The following is an 11,903-nucleotide window of genomic DNA, read 5'->3' on the forward strand; positions in this document are numbered from 1 at the left end:
CAGTCTGATGTACAAAATGAATTTATCAATTATTAAATGCAGTATTGACAAAAACATATGTGCAAGACAATCAGTATGCATTGTAAATCAGACACCGATGTTTTGGTTCATATCTTTCGAAATATTTACTTTAGTTCGTGTTATTTTCCTTTCACTGTGCAGAGTTTACAAGAAGGCTTTTATACTGAAAGCAAAAACCGGAAGCTAGCCTCTGGTATTGTGACTGCCTTGACTTTTATGAGAGTAGTGTGACAGTTTCTGGCCAGTGACTGTAGTCGACGTAGCTCTGTATCACAGACTGTCATACATATCAACACATAAGGACCATCCTCTGTACTGTAGGTGAAGCCAGGATAGCTCAGTACCAGCTGGAGGGACAAAACCGGTGCCCGAATGAACCTCAGCTCAGTGAATTATTCCACAATCTCATTAGAAGATGGATGGGTGGTGCCGGTGGGAGCACTGAGGGGGAAAAAGGATTTAACACTTTGCCATCGCATGCACACTGGGTTTATTTGCTCCTGTTGCTGCTCTGATAGTGCACATTATAAAGTATGCCATCTAGAAAGTAAGTGACATTCACATAGTATGAATATCTTTCCAACATATTAAAAATGCAGCGGTACGTGATTGCAGTTCGCCTTGTTTGCACGTGGACAGCTGCCGTAGTTTGTGTTGACCTCGTTGCCATGGTTACAAGTCAAACCCGAGAGGCGGTAGCTAAAAGTTAGCACGACATTTTCCTTTTTTTCCGTTGTGTAAAGTGTTTGTTTTAAAAACAAACTGAGTCACTTTAAGAGCTTATCTGTGCGTTTATTGAACCCCCAGGTAAGTTAATACGGTGGTTGTACAGCAGTCGAAATTACTTATGCCAATATTTAATGCTAATATTAGCTAATTGTTAGCAGTGTTGGAAATTAACCACCACTGTTTAATACCATGAAGTACATTTAGTAACTGCTACTTGAGTTCGCTAGCTACTGTACTTAAGTACAGTTTTGAAGTGCTGGTACTTTACTTGAGTATTTTCATAATATACTACTTTATACTCATGTTCCATTACATTTTAGAAATCAGTATTGTAGGCTGGGCAGTATTACATAGATATTTTGATATGACACTAGATATAGTCCACTTAGCTCAGTCATTATATCCACATTGTGGATGATTATTTATCAAAACTTTCTCTGTGTTAATATTTCAGTATTGTTGCAATAACTATAAATATTGATATTGAGGTATTTGGTCATAAAATGGAAATGGAAATAACGAAAACGGTATAAAATGTAAGAAAACTGAAAAATGTTGATCACTGCACGTCCTCAAGAGGAGAAGAAAATGTTCACATTTAAGAAGCTGGAATCAGAGAATGTGGACTTTTTGTCCTGTAAAAATTAATCAAATAATCCATTAAAAATTACCAAAATAGTTTGTGATTAATTAGCTAATAGTTGACAACTAATCGATCAATTAAAAATTGCAGCTCTAACTGTGATATTTGATTTTGTCCCTATTGCCTAGCTCTATTAGTGAGTAGTTTAACCTGCAGCAATGCATCATATTCTGTAAGAACATATGTTTGCACTAACTGAGAATTAACATTATATAATTTTAGAGACAATATTGAGATATGTATCATATATCGCAGCATAGCCTGAAAATATTGAGATATTGTTTATAAGCCATAACACCCAGCCCTACTTTTTACTCCATTACATTTATTTGATAACTTTAATCACTAGATATTTTGAAGATTCAAATTATGAACACAAAATATAAATCAACTGTATGAGGTAGCTGAAATTAGCTCCAACTTTACCAGCTTCAACATGGTAGAGCACTTCTTCCACCACTTTTAGGCAGCAGCACTGAATTAATAGCCTGCCCATTGAATGTGATTCTTACATGAACTTTATTATTTTCAGACACAGGGAGAAAAATGGCAGTGCAAAAAGATATTCTGAACGCCCTGAGCAGAATATACTAAACATCATCACAGTATCACTCCTATCATGGCTTCCCCAGAGAAGAAGGAGGTTCCTGACCTGCAGCAGAGCTTTGTCTTTGGGAACAGTGTTGTCAAACCACAGACCCCCTACAACCCGCCTGAGGATGCTGAGCCACTCGAGCCCCCTGCATATTATACAACAGAGGTTTTAATGTTGAGCAGAACTGACCTGAAACATGTTCCAGAGAGTATTTTGAAAAATACTTGTAGCATAATAAAGGTCAGTTTGGACTTCACTGTATATTTGTCAACCCTTACCCACCTCGCTACATCTGCTGTAGTCGTTTTCAAGAAAGAAATTGTCAGTAGAGCATCAGGCCAACAATTTTATGTCTCAGTATAATTAGCTCTTCTGCATCTAACTGTTCACTGTATCATCCTCAGTATTTATACCTTGAAGGCAACCAGATACCCAGTATCCCAGGCTCATTGTTCATCAGTCTGCCCAACCTGCTGTGGCTGGACCTCAGAAAAAACCAAATTGCATCACTCCCTGCTGAAATTGGCTTGCACAGGTAGGTCACTTATGCAACCACTCTTTGAAATATATGCTGATTGATTCCAAACCCCCCAGCCATGGGAGCACATTATGTTTCTTTGTAACATTTCAGAACAGTTTAGATAAGATTTCAGAGTTCTGTTTGGTAGCATTCACTCTGAAAACCAAAAACATGACTACAAAGCATGGCTAGGGCATAGTTTGTACAGTCTCCTCAGGTTCAGTTTAGGACAAAACATGTCTTGGCCAATACACAGCCCTTGGAATCATCTAATAATCTGTGATTTCTTTATGTAGATGTCTCAGAACATTGCTTCTGGAAGGAAATCCCATCTCAGAACTTCCACTTGAGCTGGGTGAGTTAAGTGGAATCATGTTTACCAGCAATCAGTGTTTCTGTCCTTTAAAATAACATGCACTAGAAAGAACACGTTACACTGTAGCTGTTGCTACTAAAACTGTCACTAACACACTGCTGCTTGCATGCAGTGTAGATTAACATTTGTAATCAGGGAATATACAGTATGTGAGATTCCTCTAATGATGCACACATAAATTAGGGCTGTGCGATATGACCAAAATCTCATGTCCTGATATAGGTCATATCCGGATAACAATAGATATGATGAGAGAGGCCTGGCACATTTTCTGTAAATTCATTAAATAAATAATGTATGTAAAATTACCACATGGAAAGGCCTATTTCTTTTTACATTTTAGACTGGATAATAAAAATACTCTCTTTTATTTAGAACTGTTGTGCACGTTAAGCATGGAACAAAACTTGTAGCAAAATATGAAATATTGAAGCTACTACATAAGCAAACAAGACCATATGCAAGAAGATGGGCTATTTAGTTAATCTTAATGCTTGCCACAGGGTCGAATTCTCTGTGAAATCAGATGGAACAAGCCTGTGTTTACATTTTACATGCAAAGCTACAGTTAGTAGTACCTTGGCCAGTCGAAAGGAAGCAGACGGAGGAGGATTTTTCTTCAGATAATTTATTTTTGGAATTATATTTTATGGTAATGATGGTGGATACGATACCACTTTGTCTACAGCGGCTCCTGAAATTAACAAAATATAAAAATTCCTTAAATTAGCTTTAATGTATAAAATAGAAAAAGGAAAATAGAAAACAGTTTTCATCTGTAGACTCTCTTGGTACTGATGATTCTTCTGTACATGGTGTGGTAAGAGGTTGGTGGTGTTTGAGGCTGCTGTATCGTTTTCTGTTCCATTTCATACTTTTCATACACAAAACATCCATGTGACAGAAGAAGCCTCTCTTTTGGTCTGGTTGCAGTCCTTCTTGTGTTCGAATTACCTGTTGTGTGTCACATTCATTCTCCTCCATGTGTGTTTGTCGTGCCTTCAAGCCAATTTTCATCCAGGCTGTGCAAAAGCATCATCCAAACAATGTAAAATATTGTGATTTGTGACACAACAAATTAAACAATAGAGCATAACGTGAAACGTTTGTCTATCATCACACAATATTTATTGTCATACCGCACAGCCCTAATGTAAATTAATCTGGATAAGAGTGTCAGTTAAAAGCAACGTGTAATGTACAAACATAATTGTAAGGTTTTCTTTACTTGTCCATTTTCTCAGGAAATGTGATTACCCTCACTGGCCTGAACCTGAGGGACTGTCCCCTCAGTATCCCTCCACCACACATTGTGAAGCAGGGGTACCAGAGCATCCTGCAGTACCTCAGGAGTGCTATGGCTGAGCGGCCAGTTAGCACGAGGAAGACCCCTCCAGGTGAATCAAAGGCACCTTTAACTTTGAGCAGTGCAGCAGCGAGTCGTTCTGTATGCACATGCATTCCAGCCATCTGCTCTTTTTGTCAAAGATAGGACGGCTGGCCACAAAAATAGCTCCTTGCCCTGGTACCACTTCACTGGTGTGACTTCTGTTGCCTTGGAGACGGCGCGTGCCACTCGGCTGACTCTTTTTTTCCCCCCCTCTGCTCCAGCTCTGTAATATTTTTAGCCAGATGAAAATGATCGATAACCTGTGGGCTCTAAACAGGAGCTCTCTGTCACTAAGCACTGTCTGGAGGTAATCACTGTGAAAAGCCCAAGACAGCCCTCCACAGGAGAGGATGCTTCTGCACAATGAGCAGAGCCAAACCCCTCAATCAGACCATTTATCTCCCTGCCTACAAGGTTATTAACAAAGTCAGGTCTCCAGTCTCCTGGGGGGAATCTCCTGTCATTTAATTGGACTATTAGTTTAGTGATTTGAATATATACCATTAATTTACATACTGCATTGTCATCAACCTTTTTAAGCTGCAATAACATGGAGTGTTTAGGCCATTTGCATCTAATTATCCTTCATGTGGGTGAAAGTTACATTCAGCCCTTTATTTTCTTAATTCTGTAAAAATCTGTTGGTCACATATTCTGCTTTGCAGCAAGAAGGAAATGGTTTATCTGCTATTGTTGTTTTGTTGGTAAAATTCTGGCATGTCTGTAATGCACTTGGAAAACAACTCTGTATTCTGTCAGTAATTCCTCACAGTCCACCAGCTTCTACCTGCCAGTACTGGCTGCTCCCACATTATACTTGTAGCTGCCATGGTTGTTTCATTGGTAGACTTGCCAGTGGTGGAGAAGCTCCAGCTGTCAGAGCTGCTGGGATCCAGTACGGAGGAGCAGGATGAATCTGTGGATGAGGACGAACTGCGGAAATTCAGGGAACTCAAACACAGGATGATCCTGCTGGACCAAGCTGAGCTGGGCTCAATAGCACCGAGTGGTACAACTCCAAAGTCTCCTCTTCTACCTGTTACTCAAAGGTGAGCAAAGTAAAGGTATTTGAGTGGAAGGAAGATATTTTTGAATGGAAAAAGTGAGAAAATGCTCTTGTCATTTGGGGATTTTCTAAATATTAAATATGAGGCTGCAGCGACGAGGTGGCTACCTTAGCTTAGCATGAGGACTGGAAACAAGGGGAAATAGTTAGCTTTGCTCTGTCCAGCAGTTACAAAAATCTGCCTACCAGCACCTCTAAACCTAACAAATTATTTAAAACTTTTATATTGCATAATATGCAACCTTTTCCTAAAAAAATAGTGTATAGACTCAAATAAACATAATCCTTTTCAGTCATCACTTGTGACCCACTAGAAGTGTGTGGTGGTGGCTGTACATGCAGAGACTATTTCCTTGTTTTTTCATTATTTTGCTCTGCCAACCCCAAACGTCATCCTGGGATGTCAAATACAATTAACTATCTATCTAATATGTTTAGGGACAGCTTAGACAAATCCCACTGTTTCGACCTTTAAATTGAAACAGGTTCATAACCAGCTAAAAACTCTTTGTCATAGCTTTAAATTAATTACATCTCTTTGAAGTAAGAGAAAAGTAAAGTAAAGTAAAATTGTGTAAAAACTGCAGTTTTTACACAATTTTACTTTTTCGAGTTGCCTGGCAGTTGTTCCTGGCCAAGAAACCGTCACACACACAACCTTTTTTGAAACAACAAATTGTGGTTTTTACACTTCAGTTTTAAAAAAAGATTGAATAAGTGAGATATGTTGATCAGTGACCTTGAGAGGTGCAGGTAAGTGGATTTTGTGAGTGTTGAACATCGCTAGACTAGCTGTTTGTGGTCTTTATTCCAGCTAAGTGAACCAGCTGCTGGCTTTAGCTTCATGTTCAACAGACAGATATGAGAGTGGTATTGATCTTATCATCTCTCTGCCAGAAGCCAATAAATGCTTTTCTCAAAATGTCAAACTATTCCTTAACAAAGTCAAGGGCAGATACAGCTGTGAAATGCACAAGTGAAATATTTTTTTCTGGTTTCAAAACGACTAGTTATTTAATTTCTCCTGTCCTTGTTTTTGTACAGTATATCCAGGCAGCAAATATCCACTGGGCATAAGTCATTTTCACCTGTTCAGATATAAAATGCAGTGAAGTTTGAAAGTGTTATTGCTATCTAATAGTAGACCAGAGGAGGTGAATTAGTTTCGTTTCAGTAGGTAACTTTTGTGCTGAGGTTTGGAGTTGTGGTGCAGGGCCAAGTGTATGGCACGGAGCCTCGGAAAAGGATAGCAAAACACTTTTTAATGACATTCTCTGCAGAGGAGACCAAGTGATAAAAAATCTCTGAGGCTGTCTCTGCTGGGACTCGGAGCTCAGGAGAGCAATAAAAATAAAGCATTTTGTTTCAATTTATTTGTCAGAAAAAAGGCAACTACCAAGGCCGGCATAATTCCCGAGTTGCTTCTGTTTGACACTCAGCACTGGAAGAGGCTAGAAGAAAGGAGACAGGCTGCAATGAAAGAGCTGAAAGAGAAACAAGCAAGTCTCGAGCACAGAAGAAAGTAAGTTGACTTTTACTACAAGTTCAATATAATACATATCTTAGTGACTACACTACTGCACACAGAATGACTTGCACAGAATATTCAGGCCATACCATGTCATACCAAACATAATGAATCCATATTATCCCCACTATCTAAAGAATGATCAGTATTTGCAGACCTCTTGTCAACCATTTAGACACAATAGCCCAAGAAGAATTTTCTTTTACATAGATCTAGTACGGCCACCAGCCAAGGGACTCGCCACACGAAAGTCAAGATCACACAGGAGAAGAAAATCTCTGTGGAAAAAAAGAAGGAGCCTGAAAGACGAAGAAAACAAAAGGTACGTGTGGAATAAATCACCTAAAGTGCCATCTGTCAACCTGCCAGCCACAAGAGGGCAGTACAACACCACTTCTTGCACATTGGGTAGAGGGCTCTAACAATAAATATGAAATTACCACAAGATAAAATATTTTGATGCTTGTGAACGACTTTTCATATAGTAGCTGTGAAGGCAGCAACACATGCCAGTGTTTGTGATGCAGAGGGCTGCAACAGTGATCACACAGCAGCAACATAGAGCTGTCAAACCTGATGTGTGCATGCAGCCATGCACAAACTGGAGACAATGCAGATGGATTTGAGTAATTTGACTGTCAGCTGCATTTCCATGCCTACAGCTGAAGGGCAGCTCAGAATGTTTGCGCTGAACCAGCAACATAAGTGTAAATATTAACTGAAAAAGAGTAAAAACCAACCCAGTTTGAGTAATTTGACGCAATAACACTGTTATGTTGTAGCTCTACAACTACAGCTGTAGGGTGTGTTTGTAGGATGTGTCGCAACAGCTGTATCATCCTATATGTACACAAGCGCTGCACTCTAGAACATCTCTTCTCTCTGTTACAGAAAGGAGAGACAGATTCAAAATCCCATGTGGAGGAGAGCGGTGATATTCCTCAGATTCAGATGCCCCGCACGTCCCTCGCAGGGTATGAGATGAACAGGTAAATGGGATCTCTGGGTGACCAAAATACTGTCTGCTGCTGACTGGAAATGTAGTACATCACAAACTGAAACCTGAGTCAGAATAACGATTTAAATCAGACCTGCTGCATTGGTCAAGATTTTTTTTTTTTTTAGTTTGTTGTGCCAGTATGACTGGAAACTTTAAAGGAGAAGTCTGTAATATATTTACTGTACTAAATCATAAAATATTCATGATATGTAATCAGAAATAAATGAAACAGGCCAAGCTGAGGTCAGTAACTTGTTCAAATTAATGCCAAATGTTTGCCAAATGAATTATGTGTTCATGAGTGGCAAGACATCATTAATAATCTTTTAGAAGGAGTATAAATATATAACTTGGTTAAGTTTAGCAATATGTTAAGGGAGTCTAGCAGGCAGTGAGTCAGACAGTCACTGAACTCAAACTTGAGAGTGTGCATTTTCAGAGCAGTTGGCTTTTATTTTCATAATAACTGGCTTAGTTTTACAGACAGTTTCTAAACAGCTGGTCAGCTTAGTGTTGGACTCACTTGTTATCGTCAAACTACAATGTTGCACTTGTTTTGCGCTCCTGCAGTGTTCCTGCAGCCTGCCTGAGCTTCATCGGGGGAAACAACTCACTTCAATAATAGGTTTATTTCTTTAAGTCATAATGTTCTTCTCATCAGTGAACCTGAAGAAAAGACTGTACATACTGTATCTATAATATGTTGGACTTTTGGTGTACACAGGTTCAACAGTGATACAGAACATTCTGATCCACTGGGGTGCAGAGACAACAGGTCTTTGTACAGACTTTAAATGTTGTATCAAATGGCTTTTCACATGGTCTAGTGGAAAGCTAGAGACACCTAGTGGACAAAGAGAGACAATACATCCACCATAGAACATTTTCTTTTGTTCTTCTTGAGCAACATTATGCATAAAAACGGATAAAACAGATTCCATAGTACACTTTATACTTTTCTGTTTTCATTGATAGACTAAATAGTAACTAATGAGGAAACAAACAGTCACAGGCTTGAATTTTTCAACACTTTCTACCTGATGTAAAGGCTCCGAAAACACTCAAAATACTTCAGTTTTCAGTATGAAAGCTTGACCTCTGACCTGTGTGGCCCTCCAGGTCAGCCTGTAAGTTGGAGCGGCAGATCAGTGGCCACATTGAGAAGATACAGAAGAGACGCGTGAATCCCAAGGGCGAGGCCAACGAGCTGATGGCAGCATCAGAGATAGATGTGGAAGAGGTCAAAGCCTGTACTTTGTCATTCACATAGCTCATCATTATTGAATTCACAGGTTATTCATCTGAGTTTGTTTTGTTTTTGAATGACAGGTGAGAAAGTTGCAGGCTCGGCTTCAAGAGAAGAAGAAAAATCTGCAAAGAGATCTTCAAAATTGTTTCACTGTCTTCTCAGTAAACAACCAGGAGAATTTCCTTGACTACTGACAGAGATCATAAGGCCTGTCACAACTGCTGGTTGAAGTTTTGTGGTACTGAATTCATACTCAAAAATTAATTGTAAAGACAGAAACCTTTACCATTGAAATGCTCATACATTAAAAATAAAGATGACAAGGCTGTTAAGTGTTATGAAATTTTCTTTCCAGAGAACTTCAAAATTGTACAAACTAGTCATGTTTCAAATGTTCTTTACCATTGTACCTCAAATATGAATAAAGTGAGTATGGCGCTGCTTTACTGTTTGAAATGAAGGTATTCACATCAGCTCAGCTAAAGTTCCACCACACAATGTAAATTAAAGGCCTAAATTAGAAAGACAGACAGACAAAGAAACAAAGTACTCCCTCCCACACCTCTGGAATGGTAAACTTCTTCTTCATTCATAATTGGAAAATTTAGAAGGAAAAAAAAAACAGATCGATAGATAAGGTCCAACTGTGTGTTAAAATATATACTACAACATTAAATAGACAATAGGAGCACAGGAGGACAAGTTTCCACACTAATTCACTGACGAACGGGGTGTAAAGATTGTAGTAAGGCAAGAAAAGAGACCCATTATTATTTATTTATTTTATTTTTTAACAATAAATTAGAAATGGCAAACCTGATTTCAGCTCACCCAACTTTTGTTTTCATATGAGCTTTTCAGCCTTAATAACATTTAGATTAATAGTGAGTAGATTAGCAGAAAGGTATAGTGTCAAATAGAATAATTTCAAAGGCATTTTAGCAAATGGCTCATTTAATTCTCTTGTGAACGTATAACTGACTTTTAGTTGTGATTGGTGGCTGAATACCATCATGAATATTTCAATTAGATATCCTGAAATAAGGGTCAGTGTTTTCATTGTACTTATTTCTCAGTAAGAAAAATGGCTCATTTGACCCCACTCTCCCCTATATACAAAGTAAATATGACTACTTATTTACTGTGTGCAACAAAACTATTTCTATTTACATCAGTTCGCCAGACACACATATATTCTTAGTGTCAATTATAAAAACTAAAGTTCCACCACACTGTAAATTAAATAAGGATTAACCCTCTGTGGTGCAGTGTTACCTCTAGGTACCATACCCATTTTTGGCCTTTTACACAATACAATCCTAATTATGGTGCAATGCTTTAAAAAAGAGGCAGGACCCTAAAGAGCAGTGTTTTAATTTGTCATGACTCTCTGGAGGTCATGTAGAATCCACAGCCCTCCTCACATGGTTCAGCTCCATTAATTATTTAATGTACTTTATTTGGTAATTAAGTAATGGATAACTGATCACTGTTTTAAGTTCAACCAATATAAGATAGGGTGAATATTTTATGTTAACTCATAAGCAGAGAGACAAATACATCAGCAACACAACAAATGGATGCAACACAGTGTATGTTAGGAAAAACACACAACAAGAAACTGAAAAGAAGCATTTAAATGTAACACAAATGATGAGACACTGAAATGTGACTCATTATCTTGTTTTGGAAAGAGTTCAAATAGTTTGGTTTCATAGACTGTTGATGTAATGTTCTGCATAAACTCTTAAACGCATTCATTCAGGCTGCTACACAATGGTGCAATGTTCAACCATAAAACCGATTTAGTTTTAATCTTTTCCCATTTCAAATGGCATGAATTTAAAATTGTTGAGGCAATTGTATATTTTCCACAGAGGCGGCCTGAGGCAAAAGTAAATTAAGCATCTGCTTAATGCCACTTGCCCATGGCCAGCAGAGGGCCCACAAGAGAGCTGGATTTTTTTTTGTTGTTATTTGTTTTATGTAACATATTATTGTCAGTGGCAATCAGTAGGCCCAAATTGAATCTGTTAAAAAATGTTGGTTTTTTTTGTTGCAGTTTTCCACGCTGGTCCTGAACAAAAATCTGCAGAGTTGTGCATGTTTTTTTTTTCTGTTAACCACAAAAGACGACATACTATGTTAACACACTGGTTATCTAATACTGCTGGTTTTACAAACAATATTACAGCTGCCTCTGGTGTCACATTCATGCACACAGTGCAGCTCTTTTACTTTGAATGTTAAAATGCAAATTAACATCAGACCGGTCTTGCGAGTTTGATATGTTTTTAAGATTAAAAGCCATTGAAGGGTGAAAATGTGCTAGGTTGATACTAGTGTGATGTACACAACAAAACTACAACTGATAAAATTGATAATGAGTGTGTTAGATTTACAGTAGGGGTGCAAACTATTGAGCATTAATCACTGTCAATACTATTGGCAGCACTGATGTATTGGGGAGCCCTCAAATCAAATTCTAATTAGGGAAGGTTTTATGAAAATTCAAATAATTGTCTTTCATTCCTTATCAATATGGTACTCTTTTGCTTTAAAGTGATGCACCTTAGTGTACCCTAAAAATATATATATATTGCAAACAGGCATCATGATATGTTCCTCAGAGGGTTAAAATATAAAAAACATTTTAAAATGAATTAAATTGTATGATTTATTTTCAGATTAGATTTGCATCTAGGAAGCATTTGCATTGGTACTTCTGTCTCATTTTTCCTTCCTTGCCTGAAGGACAACATTACTGTGTGAAATGGTGCTTTTTT

General features: G+C 38.0%; 1 protein-coding gene across 1 annotated transcript; it reads left to right on the forward strand.

Moving 5' to 3' along the window:
* Nucleotides 1-261: 261 nt before the first annotated feature.
* On the forward strand, nt 262-9,563 carry LOC146315300 (leucine-rich repeat-containing protein 27-like). Its single transcript, XM_084736549.1, is given in 13 exon segments — nt 262-568; nt 1,926-2,228; nt 2,393-2,523; nt 2,805-2,863; nt 4,129-4,281; nt 4,373-4,473; nt 4,475-4,499; nt 5,122-5,323; nt 6,722-6,862; nt 7,079-7,190; nt 7,760-7,857; nt 8,988-9,108; nt 9,198-9,563. Coding segments are annotated over 12 exon segments (1,473 nt in total). The 5' UTR covers nt 262-568; nt 1,926-2,012; the 3' UTR covers nt 9,312-9,563.
* The last annotated feature ends 2,340 nt before the right edge of the window (nt 9,564-11,903 follow it).

The sequence above is a fragment of the Lutjanus erythropterus genome, chromosome 14 (genome assembly GCF_056507025.1).
Source record: "Lutjanus erythropterus isolate fLutEry1 chromosome 14, fLutEry1.hap2, whole genome shotgun sequence".
NCBI classification, from domain to species: domain Eukaryota; kingdom Metazoa; phylum Chordata; class Actinopteri; order Lutjaniformes; family Lutjanidae; genus Lutjanus; species Lutjanus erythropterus.